Source organism: Talpa occidentalis, unplaced genomic scaffold (assembly GCF_014898055.3).
Source record: "Talpa occidentalis isolate TD23 unplaced genomic scaffold, MPIMG_talOcc4v2.1 talOcc4.3, whole genome shotgun sequence".
Taxonomy (NCBI): Eukaryota; Metazoa; Chordata; class Mammalia; order Eulipotyphla; family Talpidae; genus Talpa; species Talpa occidentalis.
Window position 1 is genome coordinate 21,903,837 of NW_023603184.1, and position 24,769 is coordinate 21,928,605.

Sequence of the window (24,769 nt, forward strand, 5' to 3'; positions counted from 1 at the left end):
CCTGCTCTAGGTCTGGTGAATCCTCTAACCCTCCCACGCATCTGGCCTCTACCCCGGCTCTTGTATAAACAAACAAAAAATAAATAAAATAAATCTTAAAAAGAAAAGATCGATGCATCCATCTCCCCTCCTACAGAAATTCAGGTGCTAGACATTGTCAATGTTAATCTACCTTCATGACTCAGACTCCCCAGGAATGGGGATCTCTCTGGCTGAGAAAATATCCTCACCTAAAACTAAAAAATATGACACGGGGAACACCTTGAAGGCAGCTCACTTGGGGAGTTTGGGGCATTAAGAAAATTACTTTTTAGGGAAGTGAGTAAGGGTCCAATGTCTAGAAGTCTTTTCAATCAGTCATGTCTTTGTGGCCTGACTAGATGTTTGGGAGTGCTGCCAACACCCCTGGGAGAGAAAAGGACTCTGGGATCAATGACAGCCAGCCTATCTTCTCACCACTAAAACTCAGAAATTGCATGTATAGGTACTTTATAAATACCTATTGAGTGAATAGTTTAATTACTAAGTGAACCCCAGAAGAGCCAGCTGCAGGTAGCACTTTCTGCAGACAAACAAGGGAATACAGGTGATCACTTAAATATTCATCATTCATCAATTTATATGTGACTTTGCATTTTCCAGAAAGATGCACAAAAGCAAAAATGATAAAAAGAAAATGGTGCAAAGATGAAATGTTTATAGTGTGTTAGAGAAATGGATTAAATAAAGCTTATGTTATATACTAGAGTATTAGATGATAGAACTCTATTCTTCAAACAGGAAAACATACATGCTATACCGCTAAAAGCGAAAAGCTTGATTTAAAATATCCAAATTACAAAGTGTATATGAGTTTTCTGTGTTTTTAATAGATATGTTTCTGGAAATGTTAACAGTGCTTATCTCCAGATAGCAAAATTCTCAATTATCTTTCTTTTCATTGTTTTTAATACTATTGTTTACCTAATGAAACTCCCCTCTCCTCCCTCATATTTACAATTCAAAGAGTAATTAAATGATTCTTGAGTCAAAATTCTTGAGTCAAAGCAATCCTTTATAGGCTTTATATAACCTGTATTCTTGTTCTATTCTGTGTGGGAAATCTTTAGGAAGTTAATTACACACTTTTAATTCCCATACTTGTACAATAGAAACATTAATATTGATTTGTGGCCTTTCTATTTTTCAAAGCAGGTGAGTGAAGGAAATAGGTAATTCATGGGAAAACATTATGCAAGTTGCAAAATAATAGATGTATATGGCAATCCACATGCAGAAGGGCATAGGGATGAAGCAGAAAGGGAGGAAAATGGGAAGATGAAAAGGAGAGAGGGAAGATGACTTTGCATGACTAGGGTAAGCGCAAATGACTGTGGCCAGTGGTAATATTTGGAGACATCATTAGAACTATTTTCATACAAGATTGAGCTGGAAGGAATTATGCTCAGTGAAATAACCCAGAAGGAAAAAGAAAAATATCGGATGGTTTCACTTATAGCAGGAATAAAGGGGAACCAAATAAGACATCAGTGTAAAAAAATAATAATAGTACAAAACACAAAAAAGCAAAAACAGATAATTATAAATCAGAGACATCCTGCAGGGGAGGAGGAGGGAGAGGGATCAGAGGGAGGGATGGAGGAGCACAGGGGACTGAGGTGATGGTGCACGGGTGCACTGGTGAAGGAAACTCTGTGGGCACTACACCTGAGGGGGTGGGGGGAAGCAAATACTGTTTAAAAATGAATAATGTTGTAAACAATAAAAATAAATTAAAAAAATGTAAAAACCAGAAGTCTTCCAACCAAACAAAAAAAAAAAGCTGTTAAGTTTTTTATTATATTATTGACAAAATATTAGAGAGTGTTAGACTCAAGACATTTTCATTCCTGCCATCAAGTTATACAAAGATGGCAGATAAGTTACCTTAGGAATTAGGCTGGCTTTTTGTTGTTTCTATATACAGAAGATGTTAGACAAGGAAAATATACTCCATCACTTCTTAAGCACCCCCTCTCACACACACTCCTTACAGTTATTTAAGTGCTTGGTATGAATTAGTGGTTAAACAAATAAATATTCTTTAATTCTTTAAATAAACATGTGGTTAAGGAGAAAACAAAACTAAAAACAATAGCAGAAGTGATCCTAACTACTTCCCAAGTGCATATTTTGTTTCCCTCGATCAAGTCAGTTTCCATTATTGAACTTCAGTCTACTCATTTGTTAAATAAAGGGTGTCAATTAAATTATCTGTAAGTCTCTTCCAGCAGTGAAGTGTATGAGTCACAGATTCCAATGCTATGTAGTTATGTCTTCCTTTCTACACATCTGTACAACAGGGAGTCAGAGCTAAATGATCCCCTTTCCAGAGATATAGACATCCCATTGCCTGCTTTGATAAATCTTGCTCACTGTTCATGGGTTTGATTGACACATTGTAAAACACTGTCATTACTCTATTTTACCTTTGGAATGGTTTTTAATCTTTCTCAGCTTCAGTTTCTTCATTTATTTCCTAAATTTTTATTTAGGCTTAGCAGAAGTTGTGAGAAGACTGTCATAGAAAGATACAGTTCAACTTAGAAGTCTATTTCTTGATGTAACACTCTCCATGGAAAAATATCTCATCTAATCTTCAGAATGTCATGTTTTCATTAAATCTCATGTGGTCAAAAAGGCTATTGTTGTTGAGCCTAGATTTTGCTTTATTGGATCTTACACAAACTATATTCACATTCAAGCTACAAACTAAATAAAATGAACCCAAATTAATGTACTGTGTTTTTTATAAAATGATAAATAGAGCATTTTATTAACACTTTTGTTTTGCAGAAACAAATGACAATCCATATCTTTTCATTCAACACAAGAAAAAGCTATGATCACATTATATCACTTTGAGACACAAAGCAAAAGATTTTTATTTTCATAAGGTCAAGAATGGTTTGCATTTTTTAAACAAACTCTGTTTTATATTGGCAGTAGCAGGGCCTCCAGTCACTAGCACAATACAATAAACGGATCAAATATCCAGAAGAGACAAATACACCAGTAATATTTTGAGTTGAATTGGGAAGTGCATTATCATTTTAGAACATTATAAAGAGGTCTGATGTTAACTTTTTTAAAAGAAAAAAATCATTCCAACCACCCAAATAGCTACCACAAGCTAAATGAAGATAATATACAGACAGGAAGTTGTATGCATTGCACTTATTGCTTGGTACACAAATGTTGCAATTCCTGTTGAGTTATATTAAGAAATGACAAGCAAAATGCCTCTGCCCCATCTAAATTCTATGACTCTATGAAAGTAGAAATTGCAGTCCCCTAACCCAACATTAGGTGTATGCTATTTTTGGTTTTTTTTTGTGTGTGTGAAGAGTGTTTATTATGTTTCTGTGTATGGATATGTGTAAGATATATAGATATATATATAGATATAATTTTAATATAATGTATTGTCCTATATATTTAAGACAAATATCTTATAAATGGGACTTTAAATAATAAAACTGTCTACTTACAATATCTCTATTAAGTTTATCTTTTCATATTACATATAGCTCTGTGGCACAAGTTTCATATAGTATTTATTATTAAGGAAGAAGGATATCTAAACCATATTCTATTTCTTTTGTTGTTCATATTGCATTTTAAGGGCTATAATCTCCATAGTAAATTTCTTATTAGATTCTTTATAGTGTATGCATCTTTTTTTCTAATGTAAGTTACAACCAGTACAAAGTTGTGATAAAAAATACATTTAAGTATATTTATTTTTCATATTTTTTTTGCAAAAAGTTATGTAATATGCTACATGAAAAGTCAGATTCTATTGAAATGTGAAGTGTTTTATACTGGCAGGTAAATGAATGGAAGAACATGAAGCATACCCCTCACTTTACAAGTTCTCTTTGACCGGGATAAGTGTTTGTGCCCAAGCATTTGATATAAAACACTGCAAGATATTCCTTTTGAGAGCCAATAAAATATTCCACATTATGTAATAGCAGTATTTGGTACACCTTGCTAGTTGCTAGCCCAAAACATACTTCTCCAATTGAGAGATAGCCCAACTCTATGAGTTACACTCAGTAAATGTTGCCAACACCTGATTCAGCTAACATGATGCTTTTTAAACAGGACTTCTGCACAATATCTTGCAATACAGTGTAACAAATATATAAGTGCATTTTGCATGATCAAGTAGCTTTGGCCTCCTAACCTTTGTAGGATGGAATGTGCCAACTGTTTTAGTTGTGCTTTATTAAATGGAGATGAATATTAGCTCATATGAATCCAATGAGTAACTACTTGTTTCTACAATTGTGAACAGTCAACCATTAAATCACAAATGCAAGAATAGATGACCAGAATGGAAATGATGGAATTTCACAATTTTTACAGATTGCACTTGATGGCAAATTCATGGGTTTTGTTTTGATTTCGTTTTTACAGCAAGACTTGCCTGGTTGATATGTTTACATGTTTACACCACTTTTTTTTTTTTTTAATCTTTGTGCAATCACAATTTAATCACAAACACTAAAAATAAATCCAGCAATTTTGCTTTGTTATGAATAATCATCTTGGTCCTTATAGGTGTATGAGTCTTGTACTTCTTCTTGTACAAATTCTTCTTTCTTTTCCCAACCATTGGGCCAACCTCCGTTGGCCTGTGTGGTGGCGCCATAAGACTTGGCAGTACCATAATTGATATAATTTTGAGTAATGTCCCCTGTTTCTTCATCAAGTTCATCTTCATGGATAAATCCACATTTTTCTTCACTTGTTTCCTCAGGATCTGCCCAAGGTTGCTTCTCTCCTGAGGCAAATATTGCATAAAATATAACTCCGCCATAGTGGACTAGGGCAGCGATCAGGAAGACATACTGCCATTCTTCACGAGACTGTGGGGACAAGGTATCACCGTGAGGACAAACTCTTCATGATTGAAAAGCCTGACATCTTCTTTGAATGTCCCGCCATCAAGCATGTCATAAAGCGCTATCTTCAGTTGAAACCTCTATTCTTATATATAAATCAAACACTGATGGAAACGCTATGTAACACTATGGCATTTGTTATTTAAAATGTTTAAAGGGCCTCCCTGGTGGCGCAGAAGGTTGTGTGCTGCATTGTGAAGCTGTCTGCGGCCTTTGCAGGCCTGTTCCATCCTGGCTGGCAGTGAGGGTCCCACATGTCGTGGCAGACCTCTCCTGTTGCGCCCGCTGCTTCCGTCAGCAGTGTATTTCAGTCAGTCTGCCTGTTCTGTTTCCCACTCTGTCTCTGGTGAAGCCTTTCACCCTCCCACGCATCTGGCCTGTACCCCAGTTCTTGTATAAATAAAGATTTTTACAAATCTTTATTTGGGTGAAAGGCTTCACCTGAGACAGAAACAGAACAGGCTGAAATGCACTGCTGAGGGGAGCAGCCGGGGAGACAGGAAAGGTCTGGCTCGCCATGTGGGTTGCTCCAAGGCCGGCGGGGATCCAACCGGCACTGCAGAGGCTGCGGACAGCTCCACAGAGCTGCGCTCAAACGCCTGTGTCAACAGGGAGGCCCCCAAAAATGAATCTTTAAAAAAAACATTGTTTAAAAAAATAAAACGTTTTAAATCTAAACTTCTGAAATAAAACTCCAAATGCATTTATGATCTGCTAATTTTTTTAAATATTTACAATCTTTAGTTGCCATTTAATTACTTTTTCTCCTACTACTTCTGTTTATTTCTTCATAGTAAACCATATTTTTTTAAAGATATTTTAATTTATGCATACAAGAACTGGGGTACAGACCAGAGGTGTGGGGGGGTGGGTAAAAGGATTCACCAGAGACAGGGTGGGGAATAGAACAGGCAGACTGACTGAAACACACAGCTGAGGGGAGCAGTGGGCCAGCCAGGAGAGGTCTGCTGCACCATGTGGGTCAGCCTCCTGGTCAGGGATCAAAGTCGTGCTGCAGTGGCTGCAGATAGCTCCATAGGTTGCCCTTAACCCCTTGTGCCACCAGGGAGGCCCGTAAACCATAATTTTTGAAGTTATACCCATAGAGAGAAATAACTGATAATAATAGCTTTTTTCTGAGAACCACAGAGTCTGTATTGAGATTTACGATAAAGTTCACAAGGTTTCTGCATGCCTATTCTAAACAGCTAGAAACAACGTTTTTTTTTTATTATTATTATTTTTAAACTTCGTCAGGGATATCAGAAATATTTTCGCCTGAGCCGCAATTAACTCCTTGACTTAGAGATGTGGTGACTGGAACAGGAAGTGAATTACAATATATTAAGACTTTTCCCAATTTTGAGAGAGAATCTTCTACAACTGAGTATCTGGTTTGTTCCATCTTACCTTATTCTTTGTCATTGCACCAACAATGATAGGGCAAACCATTCCTGACAGTGTGCCAACACCATTCGAAATGCCCATTAAGATACTGGCATATCTTGGAGCAATATCCAAATGGTTAACATTGAAACCTGAAATAGACACATAAGATTTGATTCAGAGAATCCTAAATAACTTAGAAATAAGCACCTGTGGATATCGTCTGCCATACTCACTACCCTTCTTAAAAGTTCCTAAGTACACAACATGTGCTTAATAAATAAAGTTTAAATAAAGTATATCAGGGATAAAATGGAAATGGAATATGGTATGATTTCTTATCCAATACTTAATATATGTACTCACTCCGCAGAGAGAAGATATTTTCTCTTAGGAGAAAATGAGTAGTAACAAATCCAAGTAATGATTTCCAAATGTTTTATTTTTATAGTCTAGTGGAAATATGTTGAGCAAAATTCCTCAACAGTCAAAATATTAAAGAGAAATATATGTGTGTGTGTATACATATATATACACACATATATATACATATATATACACTATTTATAGTGCACATATAATATATACAACAGAGATAGGAAGATGGCTATATTTTATCTCCAGCCCAAATCAGGATATCACAAGTACACATTTTAAAAATGTATCTTACCAGATATAGCAAATCCGCTGAACCCCACTGCAAGTACCAGGAACGAGATAGCCACCCCTCTAGTATGAGAATAGCCAACAACCAGAAGCAGTGTTGCTTCCATGCCAAAACCTTTAAGAACAAATACATGCAAATGCTTCAGAAGTTTGTGTAAATCATTTGTTCAAATGTTTCTAATCTGCTAAATAGACACATTGACCTAGCAAACCACTTTGGGAAGTCTAATATAAAAATAAAAATATAGTGATAATTTATGCACACAGCTTACTGAAGTCTTCCTTGTGCTTCAATAAAAAGATTAAAACCAACTTTACATTTCAGTGGTGGGAAGGATTGGGTTAGTTATGCAGTTGGGTTAGTTATGCAGTTGTTTAAAACTACAAGTATGAAAATTCAGAAATGAGAAAATTATTATAAACAAATAATAGAGGCACAGATGGAGCTGCAGATTTGATATGCATAGAGAAGCAGCTTGCTCATTCATGTAGATCAGAACTTTGTGAATCAAAAGCATATCCTTAACGAAACTCACGAACTTACCACCACAATTCATGATCTTCCTCACTGTAGTAGTTGAAAGAATTTGCTTGCTTCTAAGAAAATCCGCAATCTGCCCTCCAATCGGCACGATAATTGTCATTACCAAATGTGGCACAGCAGAGAGCATGCCAACCTGGGAGAAAAGAGGGGAGACATTTATGTGACCATCGGTGTTGTGGACAAGTTACTGGTATTGGTTTACAGAATCCATTATAAGTTCTTTATGGACAAAGGAAGGAAAAATTACGTCTCTAAATGACCACTTACTTTCCTAGAATAAGCAATGACTTACAAAGAACAAATGAGAAAAGTTAAGAGTATTTTCTTGGATCACTTTTTATTTTCTGGAAGAGAATACGTTTTTCCTGTAGTGAGACAGTAAAACCTGAGTTTATGAATAAATTATGCTAAATCTTACTTAGCACAGTGATTCAGGTTTTTGTGCCAATTTTATATTCTTAAAGATATTTCAAATATTCATTATTAAAGAGAGAGAGAAGGAAAGAAGACAGGGAGAGTCAGAGAGAGAGAGAAATAGATTCAGTAAAACATGACAGGCTGTATTTTAAAATTAATTTTCAATTCATAATAAGGCTAAGAACCTTCATGGCATTTTAAACATATATCTTTTAGCTTTATATTTAGTGTCTCTAGATTAAAGACCCATAAAATTCAGGTCAGGCCTTCCACATTAGGTATTTTTAAGTCAAATGTCATATCTGATCACATTGTTATACAGTATTGCAGTTTCTTACTCTTTCATGCCAAATAACCTAATCTAAAACTTAATGCACCAGCATCAATCAAATACACATTTTGACCAAAAAATTGTGTACAAGGTACTATTCTTTAGGCATATAGAGTTAGGAAATATGAATAAAATGCATTTTAACTGGGGATTACCACAGACATGGACATAGTATTGACTATAAATATATAAGGAAGTTTTTTACTAGGTAGAATTTGAAGTACAGTTCCTAGGAAATTATAAGTATTGGATAAATGTTTGTGATGCATGCATAGATATGTCTTTCCAATTAGCGTAGTGAAGGTTAGTGACAAAGATTCTGTTTCACTTTTCGTTGGTGTATAGTGTGAAGTCACTGCCATAGACTTAGGGGTTTGTGAGGATTAAATGAGATAGTATGACTCTAATCCCTTAGTTATCCAAGCTCTTTCATTGTTTCACCTCAAATGGAAGCTTTTTATATATGTTCCTATTGTTTTCATGAAGAAACTGATATCAAAGTGTTATGCCATTGTCAGAACCAAGCTTTGAGCCAGTTCTACCTAAGTACAAACTCTGAGTTTTGAAGCTCTATGCCTACATCATCACCATCTGGGAAATAAAAATCAGATAAAGTAAGACACGTGTGAAGAATCTTAGTTTAGATCAAAACAAGGCATTGAGGAGACTCAAGAAATGTGAGCTAAATAAAGATATTAACTGACCTTGAGGCAAACATTATTTCTTTTGAAACAGCATTGTGAAAAAGTACAAAGGTTTTCTATTCTTATCTGTGGCTAGTATGATTAAAACTATCCATGTGTTGAAAGAAACCACTTGACAAAAACAATTGAAACATATGATAGGATTTGTATAGAATTACACATCTTGATTTTAATATTCGCAGGAGCAGGTTAAAAGGCTGAGGGTGACCTGCATTTCCCAACTCTCCATAATTAGCCTGCAATTCGAACCAATATTTGAAATGTCTGGAAAATTATTAAATTGAACCTCCTCTGCTATTTACTACCTAGTCAAATAAATATTTTCATTGTTTTGGATAAACAAAGAATAAAACTAGGATTATTGTTTATTCATTCTTTCAGGAAAGAGTGTGTGCAAAGCACTATGGAAAATGAAAGGCATGAAGAACAAAGGTCCATGACAGAGAAGTTTTGGAATATTTTAGCCCACTGACTTAGCTTCTGAGGGTATGAAATCTCTCAATTCCTTTAGCAATAAATAGATATATTCTGAATGTAATCTCAACGGGGCCACAGAACTTTCACAACTTCATGAAAATCTACCTTATCAGATTTTGGTGTTTCATAATTAATCGCTTGCTCTGTGATCAGTATGACCAATAACTTCCTAGAGGGGCATTATTTATAAGTGTAGATTATTGATAAGTAGTTTGCTCACCATTCTAAGATTTTGCAAGGGAAAACTAAATGTTAGCATCTATAACTGATGGAGTCCTTGTAGAAATCTCAGGTCATAGACTCATATGCTTCTCTGGGTCAGTCTGAATTTATTTTCTCCCTATCTGGTCCATGTTCTCTGTTCAGAAACTGACAGGCTATCCTGCAACAAAGAACAGTCACTAGAGACTAGTCTCCTCTTCCCTAAGTGGAAGGAATGGATGTTTCCACTCTATTGGCTGGTTCTTGTTATCAATTTCTCAAAGAACTGGTTAATCCAAGCACTGGCCTTCTCTCGATGACATTCTTAAGGGGATGAAAAAAATTTATATGTGAGTATCTATATGAATATATATCTACTTTAAACTGTGTCAGTCTACCTAGAATGAAGATTAAGCCATTGCACTTGTGGTTTTGTGGCTAGGATATCAATTTAAATAATATTGGAGAAAACTCTCACAAATATTTTACTTAAACTTTGCAGCACTTGTGAAAGATGATATTAATACTGTTACTTATACTGAGAAAACTGAGGCTGATAACTATTCAAAACCTGGCCCAAGGTTATGGCTCAATTGTTTATTTTCGAATTTGTATTTGGGACATCAGCAGCCGGGATCCAAAGCCCGTTCACAATTTTAGTTAAAAATATAATAAATGAATCAAATTAGATTTTCCAAAATATCATGGTTTCTGTTCAAGAATTTAATTAATTGGAACTACAGGGCCAGAATGACCACACAGTTTCAATAACACCAGTTGGCTCCTCACTCTCCCCCATGAGAATTGACTTTATTAATAGTCTCTCAGTGGCTTATTTGTCCTAGATTATGAAAATGGACTCACACCTCCTGCAGCCTTTCTTGAGAAGTATAACACCTCTCAGAGTTCCCAAAGGCTATTCCACAATGTTTGATCAGTTCCAGAAAGCAGAGCCCTGTCTAAAGCAGCCATTCTTCTCAGGAATGGAGGAAACAGTTTCCTTAGAAACAAGGCTTACAAAAGAGCTCTTAGAATAGCTACTCCTAAACTCAGGTTTTCTTCAGTTCCATGCTTCAGATAGTCTTTCAAGTACAGACACAATATGAATACGGAGCCCAGCTGGACTTATGTAATGACATGAAGAGAAATGACAAGTTCATTGCCAGCACAGACAGTGTACTCAGGACTCAGCAAAGAGCTTGGCATAGAGATGACATTCAACAAATAGTTGCTAAATGCTTAAAAAATATATGGTTTACCTGAATTTAAATGGCATAGTAAAGGGAGTTGAAACATAAATCAAAGGATCTGGGCTCAGACTTAATTCTGTCATTTATTACCAGTTTAGTCTTAAGCAATTTAGATAACTTCCCTAGTACCTGTTTCCCTATCAGCTCAATGGAAATTATAATACCTGTCCAGAGGTCAACCTTCATCTTCATGAATATGAAAGGATCTTGAGAATTTCAAACCCTTAAACAAATATAGAGTGGTATTTTTATGTTCATTTTATCTTTATAGAAAATCCCAAAATTATGGTACTTTTATAACAACAAATAAATGTCTGTAGTTTGCATTCTGAAAGTGCTGAAATTAGTAACTTAGTTTTTGTGTATACCACCAAGCTGTGAACTCTTCCAGATAGGAACTGTGTCTTTGTTTCTGAATCTAACACCAAGCTTCACATAAGATTGAACAAATGTTTGTTAGGTGAGTACATTAAGTAAGCAACATAAAAGAATGGTTTCAGATAATTTTTGCTATCCTCAAATCTTTTAGTCAAACATTTCTGAAAGCATTGAAGCAGAGTTAGATTGGGGATTATATAAAAGCATTTTCATTTTTTTTAAGATTTTATTTACTTATGCATATAAGAACTGGGGCATAGGCCAGAGGTGTGGGAGGGTGAGAGGATTCATCAGAGCCAGAGTGGGGAGCAGACAGGCATATCTACTGAGATATACTGCTGAGGGGAGCAGCAGGCAAGATAGCAGATGTCTGCTGTGCCATGTGGGTTAGCTCCCTGGCCAGGGATTGAACTCAGGCAGCAGTAGCTGGTAATAGCTTGATAGCTTAATAGCTGTAAGACTTAAATCGTTGCGCCATCAGTGAGGCATGAAAAAGAAATTTCATTTTAATAAAATAACTTTTGGTTCCATCTTAGGTTGTCACTGACTGAGACTTAACTATGTTACGTTTATTTACAGGGAAAAGGTTACACTGCTGCCAATTCCTGAAAGGCAAGCTCCTTGAAGGTATAGATTGGGTCTACTTTGTATTCCTAACAATAAAGTTCAGTCTCTAAGCAGACAATTTGGAGCAGTAGACACTCAAACACCTTATTAGTGTGCTTCCCAGAAGTTAGTTGTTAAATGAGTAAATAAATAACTCATGAATTTAAAATTAAAATTAAATAACTCAAAATTTGAAGGATAGAATCTTGGCAAAGGAACTTAATATTCACAATGAAAAAATAATGCTCTAGTTAAGTAAGGATAATTTTTACATACCTTGCTGATTTCAAATCCAAAGACTTCCTCAAAATATGCTGGCTGACTAATAAGCAATAAATAAAAAGTCCAGCTTCTGCAGAAATTTGCAACAATTATTGCATAGACTGGCATAGATGTAAAAAACTTCCTCCATGGAGTCTTGAATTTCTGAAATCCCAAAAAGAGAGCCATTGTCACCATTTTAAATATGTTCTAACTTAAATAATAGGTTCTTGGCATTTTCCAAATCTATATGTTGGAGTATGAGTAGGAGGTAGCAAGAGCTAGTGAGTCATTACTTGCAATAGTCCAGTTAACCAATGGTATATGAATAATCACTGGAAGAGGAAAATGAAAAATCAACCCTCATTCTGATTAAGTTCTTTCAGTTTTAGAAATATAGAAAAGTCCATATTTACGGGAAACTAATTCCAAAAAGTATAGATCCCCACTTTCCAGGATTTTGGAGAGGGCAGTGATAGACCATGCCTCAGTTAAAAACCACCTGACCAAATCAGTGACCTTGTTGGTATCCAAAATATATTATCTAAAATGCGGGAAATTTCAATGTAAGTTAGGAGGAAAATGGTAAGAATAATTAAAGAGCGTTATATTCTAGCAATCTCATGTCAGCGATACCACCAACTATCTAAAAATTCTCTGCGCATGGGATTTCAGCATAAATTCTGTGACATATGAGCTCAGAGTTCTATAAACTCACATGGTATACATCTGGGTCAAAGCATTTGACCATCCATCCATGCCAGGGACACACCATTGTGAGTTATTTATGAATTTAAAACATAAAAATTTTACAATCTGAATATGATTGACATTGTTTATGATACCTGTTAAATATGAGACCTTATACTACAATAAACAATGTAAGTTATATACCTAAGTATAAATCAAGTATTTTCTGCAAGGTCTATTATTTTTATACCATAAAAATTCTCTCCTATTCCCAAATACTTTCTCAATTCCTTTATTTTGAATACTAAAATACTGCTTCATGAAAAAACAGTGGCCTAAATAACTGCATTTAATGCTAGTTTGAGATCCTTAGCTTCACCAAATTAGCAAAAAGGAAGCAAACATTTTTTACATACATTCAGTAATTATTCCTAGACAGGGAAATTCATGATTGTTAATATTGATTATGAATATCATTAAGTCTTTTAAAGAGCAACGTAAAGCAATATGTAGGAAGCTATATTGTGGTAATCCTAAATTTTTGTGTAGATATAAAACTTGCCCTAATAATTTATAATGTGTATTGTGATTTTGGATACAAATTTGTAATAACAGACTTCATGGATGGATTCAAAAAGTACAGTGTTTTTGTTTTTGCTTTAATTTAATAGATAAATGATGTCCATGATTCATGGATAATAAAGAAGGTCATAGTATTATACATATATAAGAAATAACTTCAGAATATTATTAGAAGTAAAAAACATTTTCTTAATGGGAAGGTGTTTCTTTTATTCATATTAGAATCGTGTCCACTAATAACTTTGTTAGGCTGCAAAACACTTCATCAAATGTAAAAGAAAAGCATCTAATGATATAACTTAAAAATTTGGGGGGGCTATGGAAGGTTTATGGTATTATGGTAGCATTCAATTTATTGAACTGGCTGTTTGCTTCACATGTGTGTTTATAAAATTGAATAAGCTGTTGAAATTATGATTTGTGCATTTTTCTGTATGTAGATAATATTTAATTAAATTTTTTAAATAGAATAGAGAAATTTAAGAGACATTACAGTCTGCTGCAATATGTGACCCTTAATTGGATCCAGACTCAAAGAGTTACTAAAAATCATGAATATAGATTTCTAATACCTGGTATTAGAATTTTTAACATGATATAGGTATTAGGTAATGCTGGGAAATTACTTTTGTGTTAGATATGATGACAGCACTTAGATTTTGAAGGACAATATTCTTAAATTTCTAGAAATGAATGTGAAGTGTTTGTGGATAAACTCTTCTGATGTCTTACTATCTTTGAAATTTTTCATAAAAGGAAAAAGTGAAATAAATAAGTCAAGATGTTAACAACTCTTGCATCTGTGCAGTGGATATAGGGATATTCCTGTTACTATTCTTTCTGTTTTGTTATATATTGAATTTGTTCACAACAAAAGAATTCAAAATAAACAAAGCACAAGTTATACCCCACCTTATCTTATTTTGAAATTTACTTTAAAGCTTCAGGAAAGTATAAAGCATCAATAAAAAGCAAAATATTATATTTAGAAAGTGATAGAGAAAATGGGGAGCTTGAGATTTTCTCTGCTGTTTGACCAAACTACCAATCATCATTTGAGGGGTCATTTCCAGAAATTGGTTTTCACTCAGACTAAGTTTTTAACTTTTTAAAAAATCTATGTCTGATATAGATACACAATCCCTTAAGAACCAATAAATAAAGAATATTTGACTAATGAAGACCTAGGCTGATCAGGTTATTTTTGTCTAGATAGAGAAGCTAAGTTCTGCACTCACTGTAGATCAGCCTATATTAGCTTTTGCCCACAGCAGCCCCAGCTGCTGGGTCTCCCAGCACACTGCCAACCCTCCTTCTTCCTCCATGTCACCATTTCTGAGTAGCCACAGTGGGCATAAATTATCAATCCATTTACAGAAGGAAATAGGAATGTTCTAATGCAGGTCTAGGTCTATCCAGCTCATAGAACAATTACAATGTACAGATTATTTTTCAGTTCTGAAATTTAACTTCTGAATGATAGGCAAGATGGGATTTTTCTCACTCATTAAAGGCCAAGATGCCCTGAGGGACAACAGTTGACAAGCCATTTCATCTAAGATAAGATGTCAAAGATAAGCCTTCTCCAACAATCTAAGAGAATAATCAGATCTGGGAGAGAATACAATCAGCATGAGGGGAACAGAGAGAAAATCCTGTAAAATGAGGGGGAGAAGCATAATGTATTAGGGATATTGGTGACTCGGTCAGTACTTAGTATTTTCCAACCCTTAGCTTCAGGCCATTGAGTTACTGATTAGGTGCTAAATTACGGCACCTGTCTAAATATATTACTATCGCTTACCAGTTTTTCTTTTTCTATAATGTCAGATGGCTATTTATATTTCTAGGCATGATGTATTAATGTTACATGGACTAAAATATTTGCATTATGAACATAGAGCTACATTTTCTCTCCATAGGCAGATCCTATCCAAGAAACCAAATCATAGTCAGAAAAAGACTTGGCAACATTATTTTATAATACTTGATCTTTATTATAATAATCCTGAGTAATAGTAAAATTTATTAAGTAAAGGATTATATCATACTAGGAATATTTTTCCTGTCAACTATCATTGGCATTCTAATATTTTGGTATTTTCTAAATCACATACAATGTAAAATACAAGCCTTACATTTAGGCTATCCAGTAAATAAGAATAGCCCTTTTCATGACTGTGTTGGGTCATTTGGCATTCCCTATAATCTAAAATTAACAAATATTGGTTGAATTTGTTTAAATGATGCACTATATTGAACTTTTTTAAAAAACTGGCTTTGGTTTACAATCGTAATTTTATCATCCAGGACAAATCTGAATGCACTTAAAAAATGATAAAGAAAAAAGAAAGAAATAGTAGATGAAGGAGGTAGCAATCATTCCTCAGTAAGTCAAGGAATATGAATGTAGTAAAGAAAGCAATCGTGATGGACACCAAATTAGTTTAGTTGAATAGGGACTGGTAAAATAGTGGGGTTGGTTGAAGAAGGCGAGATGGAGAATAAGAATAGGAATATACACCATAATAAAGTTCTTACTTCCATTGCACCTAAAAGATTTGCACTCTCTCCAATGCTTTCTTCTATGTACCTACGTTCTTCATCTGTAATAGTAGGGTGCTTTGCAGGACTCTCGTAAGACACCAAAAGCCAAAACATGTACCAGACCATTCCAAAACTTCCTGTAAGCAAGAATTCAAAAGGAAGGAAGTCAGAAAAAGAGACATTTGCTCTAATAAAACAACAATTATCTTGTGACAAACACATTCTATAGAATGTGAATTCATATTTATGTTTCATTCTGATTTTAAGCCCATCTCTTTTTGTCTTTTGCACTGGACTTCAAACTTCCTGGATTCTGAGCCTATAGTTGAATCTCTTTGTCTCTATTCAATAGTACAGATACATAGAAAACTCACAATTTTTAACTGGCGTGGCTGGGAACATGCCCATATATTCACATGTACACCAAGCAGTTCTGTTCCAGACATTCTACAAGTGAGAGAAATGTGATATAAAAGAAATAATTCATGTTCTTAGATAATTTTTCTAGGTGAGGGTCACTTTATTATTTGCCTGCCTTGAAATATACGGGAGTGGTCTACATTTCCAGAAAAAAAAAAATACTTGTTTCCCTTCTCTTTTTAACACTTCCAGTAACCATACTATGTAATTCTATAAACAATAAACAGAACTCTAGTAAACAGACAATGAAATAAAATCTAGATTACTTTATACCCTGCTTGGCCATTGTACATGAAAAATGGCCTTCTGCAATTCATGTAGTAACATTTAACACTTTGTGTAGCTGCATTCAATATTGTTTTCCACACAAATATTGCCTATTGATTGTTATTCTAGCAGATGAAAGTTATAAATTCCAGTGCAAGACTTTTTTTCATTCCCTGTTTATTTAGCACTTTCACCATAAAAATACCTTATTGTGTAATATAAATCTGAAAACATTAATACTAGAATAAATTTCAGGTGATTTATTCTGGTTTCCCAGCAGCTGGCCATTTCATTTTTGCCTTGCACTGTCCTTCTTTTCCCTCGAGTAACCATGCCCTTGATCTCTATAATACCATTTTTTTTTCCTGTACAATTTCTAAGAAGTGTTTCTTAATACCTTAGCTTCTGATATGCTGTCCTCCTTATAATTACTGAAAAGGAAAAAAAATACACATACACACAACTTGGGGGCAAATAGTGTATGAAAATACAGGAGAGCATTGTGGTTACAGAATGTGGCTCTCTCTGGTTCAAATCTTAGCTCTGGCATTCACTAAACTGCATGATTCAATCAGTAAGCCATTCTTTCTAAATCTTCACTATAAAGGGAGACAATAATTCTTTTTGAGACTGAGGCAAATAAAAGTTAGAGGAGATAATGTGTAAAGAAACTATCACAGTGGGTAGCACGAAATACACATTCAATAAATCAGAACTCCTATAATTTAGTAATAATTTTCATTATCATTAACTGAATGCATTCAGCTAATTGCATTACCTTTTTTAAGGCCATTGTATGGATCTCATTTCATTACTTTTTAATATATGAATATTGACTATGTGGCTGAGAGACCCAATTTTTTTTACATACAATAAATAAGCAAGTACTATGATATTATATTTACAGATTTCTTAAGCTTTTACTTGGTACCACTGAATGATAAAAATTAAATAACTTATAACTTCAAATAATGAGACTGGTTTCAACAAATGCAAATTAGTATTCTTACTTAAATCCACATCATATCTTCAACTAAGTAGTGAACGAAGCAACAAATCAGAGGATGCACTGGATGGCAATCCCAGCTTGCACAGTACACGTTATAAACAAATGCTTCAAACTTCTTCAAATTATGAATTTTTTGAAAATGTAATGAAAGATATGAATTAAAATGTGATAAAAAGATGTCCCCAGGTATGTACAATTATATGTAGGATTTATAATTTATGGCATTCATGGATCCTAAACATATCCATGTCTTTTGAATCAGGATAAGAGCCACTACTTATCCTGCAGTATTTCATAAAGCAATATTTCATAACATTCCAGAAACATGAGAATGTGTCCCAATGGGAACATATCATAATGAAAATGAATTGGAAAAATTTGGAAGTGGCCATATACTATTCTACTCTTCTGCGTGATTTGATTCATCTTTCAAATTCTCATGTCCATGTCCAAAGATGATATTAACCAGTGAACACCTCAGTTGGGATCCAGATCCCTTGCATTTTCTCTTTCCTTATGATTAAGAAGGATCTCTTAGAAAGACTTTTGTATATTTTCAAGTAGTAAATTTCAACTTCTGGTTAGAGAGTAAACAGAAAGAGTACTTGGACTTAACAGTCAACCTCAACTTTTTTTTTTTATTTCAATTTGGGTTCTTGGGCTCCTATAGTTCTGGGGAAATGAGAATTAAATGTGCTGCAGCAGCAGTTGAGTGCTGATGTTTCATCACAAAATTGAATCATTGCATTAGCACTACTACTGCCTTCCAGCTTTCTTCGCCAATTCAGTCTTGAGATAGAATCTGAGAAATGATCAAGAAAAAACAGCCAAGAAGAGAGGAGGGTGCTGCCTAACTCTTTCTTCCTAATCAGCTTTGAAACAAGAGCTAACTTAATTTTTGTCCTTCACAATGGACAATATATTTCATATATCACAAAATTTCCATCTGCAGTGTAGTTGCTTATTGAAAAAACGTAGCAATATGGGGAAAATCACAGAGATGGAATATTTACCTTGATCTCAAAATATAAGGAAAAGATTCTCAATTGGAAAAAAATAAGTGAGTAAGCATAAAAGCATATGCAGTGATCTATATCATTGCTTTAGCTTATAACTCTATTGTGTACAATTGCAACATACCATAGACATAAAACACCGAAGACCAGCCAGTGTACTGTACAAGAATGCCAGCTAAAGGCATTGCAATCACAGCTCCAGCATAAGAACCTAAAGCAGAAAGTAAGTGAAATCAATAGAAATTCTTGATTTTATCTCATGTTCCTTGATTAGTTTACACAGACACTCACTTCCATACTCGGGCGTATGCACACTCACATTCATATATATAGCAATCCTAAAACACACATATCTGTCTACATACTTATCCAGGAACACAAGAATACACAAGTGGATATAACTTACTTACTCAAGATACAACAACAATTTAAAAAATACTAAAAGACTATAGTAAAAGACTATGATGAAAATCACTCATGAGTATATTTGAAAATTTAGATGAAAATGGATGAAATCCTAGAATATTACAAAACACAAGAAGAAATAGAGGATTTAAGGAGACCAATACAAATTAAGACATTGAAATGGTATTCAAAACCTTTACATATGTTTCCAACTTTCAATTCTTATCCAGTGTTCCTGGACTTTTACCCACCATAATTACACCTGCACACAAGTACTCACCACAAAAAGAAGTGGTTGCCAATCTACTCCTTTCTAGAGGAGGGGCCCATTTGCTCCATATTCCATGACAAGCTGGGTAGGTGACCCCCTGTGATAAGGGAAGGTATATATCACCATTTAGGAACAAAGTATCAAGGAAAGTTGCTACTAATGGGGTCTTGCTGATTCCCTGAAACTTCATTTTTTTAAAAAAGCTTTCAACCCAGATAAAGCAAGACAAGAGTTTTTTTAATGACCTGTTCAAATTTTTCCCACCCTTCAAGTCTTCCTTCTACCTTGATTTTCTTTTGGATAAGGCAAAGAATAGACTCTCAGTTCATCTGTAATTCTGAAAAGTTGGAGAAGTTTGGGAGGATGTTTTGTGAAACAGTACACTCAGTGATTCCCAAATAGAAGGATTAATATAAGGAGGGTGAAGTGTAGATCCTTGGAACTCATGCTTCCTGAAAGTGGTGTTGAGAACTTAAGACCCTGAAGATAATTATCTTTTTCTGTTATTTTGTTCGTTTTTTCTTTTTGAGAAAGAGCAGATTGTTTTCCATTCCTTCATACTTGATCGGATTTATATATTCCCACTATACTCCAGAAAAAGGTCAATAGATAGGCTGTTGACAAGTCTTAAAAAGGTATTCTGTCAATGAAGTCATGCTGATGAAACAAAGTTAATCATTAGAATTAGATGCCCAAACAATATATTCAATGAAATATTTTAGTGAAAACTGAAATCATGATTCAAAGCCAATCAAGACTTGGTCTAAAACTCCCAGAAGGTATTCATTCAAGTTAATCACCAGCAAAATTCTTATCACAATACATTAACAAAAATGTCTTTTTTTGTCAAATTTATATTATTTTTGTGAAGGAGTGATGAGCAGTGATAGTAATAATTTAGAGTCGATGAAAGCCAAAATATTTGACTATTTAACTTCCCAATGTTTTGTTAAAATTTAACACTTTGTAAACATAATCAGATAAAATATGTTTATTTGAGTAAGATAAAGATTATCAGGAGGATCTTATGAACATGTCAACCTCAAGAGATTGCCATCCTGAAGTTCCATACCTCAACAAGTCCCTGCAATATCCTAACAAAGATGACACATCCGTAATGTACTCTGGCTGCTGATGGAATCAGCATGTTCAGGGTGGAGGTGAGAAGTATGGCCGCTCCAAATACTCTGGAAAAGAAAAGGAATTTGTCTACATTTCTCAGGTGAAGTTAATTGCAAGCACTTTTAAGGTAAGTTGATTTTCTAATAGAATAAACACTATCTGGATCAGATAGGCTAGCTGCTGAAAATAGGTTCTTGGATTATCTTGAAATGTTACATTATTTGATGCACAAGAAAAAAAAAAGAAGACCCAATTTGTTTTCACTTACTAATATTCATTTTCCTCATAGATCTAATTAAAAATTGCAAATGAATCATTGTCTGGCTTTGGCCTGTAGCTCAGTCTACAATAGAAGCTGTTAAAGGACAAGATCTAACTTTGTGGATCCTCTGTAAAATCCCAGTACATATATTACAATGCCCACTACATAGCAGAAACTCACAAAAGAATAACTAATGAATTCCTAACTGTAGTTGTCCCTCATCGTATTATACAAGTATTTGCCATTTTCCTAGAAGCTGCATATATCCAGGAATTTATGAATGGAATATCTTAAATATCCCAAGAAATCTCATGACCAAATGCCACAGCATATGTCTCTGTAATAGAAATAACTCTTTCTTGATACAACTGTCTCAGATTTTTCCTTCATTCATTTTTTGTAAGTGGAAGGATTCTATTTGAGGCATTCCAAAATTGTTGGAAATGTGATGCTAACACCTTAATCCATCTGCAAGCAGAAATTCCATTTCATTGTTAAAAAAAAATCTCCCATGATATTCATACTAAGCAAGAAGCATCCCCTTTGCTGGTTCACTTTAGAATATGTTCTTGCGTAGACGTTTTGGAACACACTACCTCTAATCAGCTAAGTAGTATGTTCTGAATAAGTTTTCTCAAATTGAACATTAAGCCTCAAATTCAGTCAAGACTGGTGGCCTCAGAGAATTTCCAAGTCTTCCAAAGGGGCACATTCAATGTAGCTATTAAATATTTGGGGTTCTGAATAGGGCCTTGATTGTTATTCATCTGCTACTAGAATTAGCAAAATGACTCTAAGGTGGATCAGCTCTGTTTCTATGCATTCACATACTCTGTCAAATAATTTTGTTTACTTGATGCAGCCTAACAGCTACCAGTCCTCAGTGGCTTCCCTCCACTAAAGCAAATAGTCAGAAGATGAATGTTCTGTTCCGTTCTTCCTCTGTACTCTTTGAGTTCAAAGAATAACTTATTTGCTATGTTGCAGCAAAATATACAGTCTCTTAAACTAGTGATTACTTGTATTAAAATACCATACGACCAGTTCATAACGTCTGTCAAAATGCATTATTCATAAAACAAATATAAATAACCCCATAACCTGTCTTTATAAAATAAGAAATCAAAATTGTTATAGAGATTTATTTTAGGTGTAATTTAATTTTTGGTTATTGCTTTAAAGTTACAAGAATATTCTCCTCTCTTAAAACTGCAGTCCAAATGTTCTTATGTGCAAACCCCATGATATTTTAAAGGTTTCCCATAGGGTATACAGGAAATAGGAGGAACACATGGGACAAGTCCAGTGGACCTAGTAGTAAACGGTGCATATTTCCAAAGGCCAGTTAGGCAAACATTTTTTACCACTGTTTTGGGTGTTTGCATGTTGTACCCATGCAACAGCAAGGGTGGCAGCAGGAAGGGCAAAGAGCACAGGAGTTTGGGTCTTAAAGCTGGGTTCTGAGGGGACTGGCAAACTCATATTGACTTTATCTATCTCATGGTAATAAGACTGAGGTTGTTTAAAGCCTAATGATAAAGAGAACCAGAGCAACTTAATATTATGATTTTTTGAAAATATTTTTTTAAAGTATTTATAACATTTATGCATGACCCCATTCAGTCCTGAGGAAGAATACTTTCTAGCTGTCATCCAGGAGCTAACTGGATGAGACTTCCCTGGAGTGATTATTAAAAATGCAAATTTCTTACTTCAGAAGTTCCAAATCAGAATGAGCTAGGAGTGAATCCAGAAGTTTGTGTTTTAATAAGCAATCCAGGTAATATTTTTGCATGATAAAGATTTGTTTAAAAAAGAACTATATCTGTGTGTCTTCTTTTCAAACAATTATTTTAAAGGCATGATTCGTGATGTTTATTTTCTAAGAACATATATTTTTTAAAGATTTATTTGTATTTATATATGCATGCAATAACTGGGGTGTAGGCCAGAGGTGTGAGGTGGGGGGGTGGGTAAGAGGATTCACCAAAGACAGAATGGGGAGCAGAACAGGCAGATCTACTGAAATGCACTGCTGAGGGGAGTAGTGGGCGAGACAGGATAGGTCTGCGGCACTATGTGGGTTATCTTCCTGGCTAGGGATTGAACTCATGCTCCAGTGGCTGGCAATAGCTTGATAGCACTATACTTTAACCCCTGCGCTACCACGGAGACCCTATTTTTTACGAATATAATTTTCTATCTTTTCGGAGGGATTTAAATTATTGTTGTCTTTAAATAAAGCAGGAGACAGATGAACTTAAGGTTTCTGACCCTCTACACTATTGATATATTGGGCTGGATAATTCTTTGTTGTGGGAGGACTGTCCTAGCAGTGTGTAACATTTAACAGCGCTGCTGGCCTTTAAGCAGTAGCACATACCCAGCCTTTGCCAATAGTGTACGCGCCCAAATTTTGACACCAAAAAATGTCTCTAGCAATTTTCAGATGTCCTCTAGGGGACCAGTAGATCTGAACCATTCATGAACTATTTTTTGAGGGTCCCTTATAGTCAGAACTAAATTTACTGAATGTTTATTCAATTTGTTAGATACCAGGTTAACACTTCACATGCCTTCAGCTCCATAATTACCGAGCAACCTATTGTCATGGGTATTATTATCATAACCCATTTTATAGATGAAGAAACTAATCCTGAGAGTGAACTCACTTATAAAATTTGTTAAACACTTCAGGTGGGGTGGGGGAGGGGAACTGTTAAGCAGTTCTAAATTGAGGAATCCTATTTCAAATCTAGTGTGTCTGATTCTGGAGCCAGTAGTTTTTGCCAGTAGAAATGGCATCTGATTATGCACATATTATGTAGCTCATTATATATTTCAGGATTCTAGTTGTAAATTTAAGTAATAATCTTCACAAAGTTATTTGAAACCACACTACTATTCCTGAAATAAAATGTCAATAGATCACTCTCAATGTTTACTTTCCACTCTTGCCCTGAAATGATGTTTCTAATTATATAATCTTGTGACATTTATAAATGCTTCCAACTTTTATGCTCCTTAATACCATTCACCATCCTTTCAAACAATTACTGTGCCAACTGTATTATGAGAATGCAATGACTTTTTTCTTACTACTTAATAGTAAGAAAAAAAAAAAGAATTTCACCTTCTTTCTTAATCTTATGTATTATCCAAATCAGTATCCAAGTAATTAAAGTGACAATTATCAAAACAGAATTCTTGCTCTTATGGGAAGCATTTACACTTTTTCTTGTTGTACTATACACAGCCAAAATTGAAGCAGCCACTTCACTCAACATTCACTTATGCATTCACAACTCTGATCCTTTGTGGGACTATATTTAGAGCAGAGTACTGAGCTGGGGAAGAAAAAGAAGCTAAAATGTGTAGAGCACTTATTGTACTTTCTCTACCGACATTATTCATTTAATCTTCACAACAACTCTATGAATTATACTTTCTTCATTTTACAAATAGGAAAATGGAGACAGGAAAACTGTGGAAGAAAATAGCAAGCAGTAGAATTGAATTTGAATCCAGATCTCTCTGATATGAAAAGCTGTATTTTTTCACCTCTATGATACTATTAGTTACCAGAAAACAACAAGGATAGGCTTTGCTATAATATAGGGGAGAAAAAGGGAGACGAGTAGCCCAGAGATGATTGACACCAAATGTGATAACATTGGTGGAATAACAAGTACATAACAAGTACAAATGAAAAACAAAGGAGAGAAAATTTCACTGCCGCTCCAGTGATCAGGAAGCAAGTACATCATAGGGGTGCTTTCAAGTTGGGTCTCAGAGGATGAAATATAGAAAAAAATGAAATTCCAAAAAGAAGAAATGGATCATTAAAGTTTCATAAAAGGAAGACATTAAATTCTAAGCCAAAAACTAGGACCAGGTTAAAAATGGGTAGATATGGTAGAACAGGTGAGTAGAAGTAAGAACATCAAGAGAGAGATGAAGAAAGATTTGAGAAGTATAGAAAGGAAAAGAAGGGTATGTCCATAT

General features: G+C 34.6%; 1 protein-coding gene across 1 annotated transcript in view; it reads right to left on the reverse strand.

The window, feature by feature from the left end:
• Positions 1-2,792: 2,792 nt before the first annotated feature.
• Positions 2,793-24,769, reverse strand: part of SLC17A6 (solute carrier family 17 member 6) — a 37,253-nt gene continuing 15,276 nt past the window's right edge. Inside the window, exons 4-12 of the mRNA XM_037521665.1 lie at positions 20,453-20,567; positions 19,390-19,477; positions 18,829-18,915; positions 15,987-16,129; positions 12,189-12,338; positions 7,549-7,681; positions 7,009-7,119; positions 6,363-6,490; positions 2,793-4,916 (exon numbers count right to left, since the gene is read on the reverse strand). Of these exons, the coding sequence (XP_037377562.1) occupies positions 4,581-4,916; positions 6,363-6,490; positions 7,009-7,119; positions 7,549-7,681; positions 12,189-12,338; positions 15,987-16,129; positions 18,829-18,915; positions 19,390-19,477; positions 20,453-20,567 (1,291 nt within the window). The 3' untranslated portion in view covers positions 2,793-4,580. The remainder of the gene's footprint in view (positions 4,917-6,362; positions 6,491-7,008; positions 7,120-7,548; positions 7,682-12,188; positions 12,339-15,986; positions 16,130-18,828; positions 18,916-19,389; positions 19,478-20,452; positions 20,568-24,769) is intronic.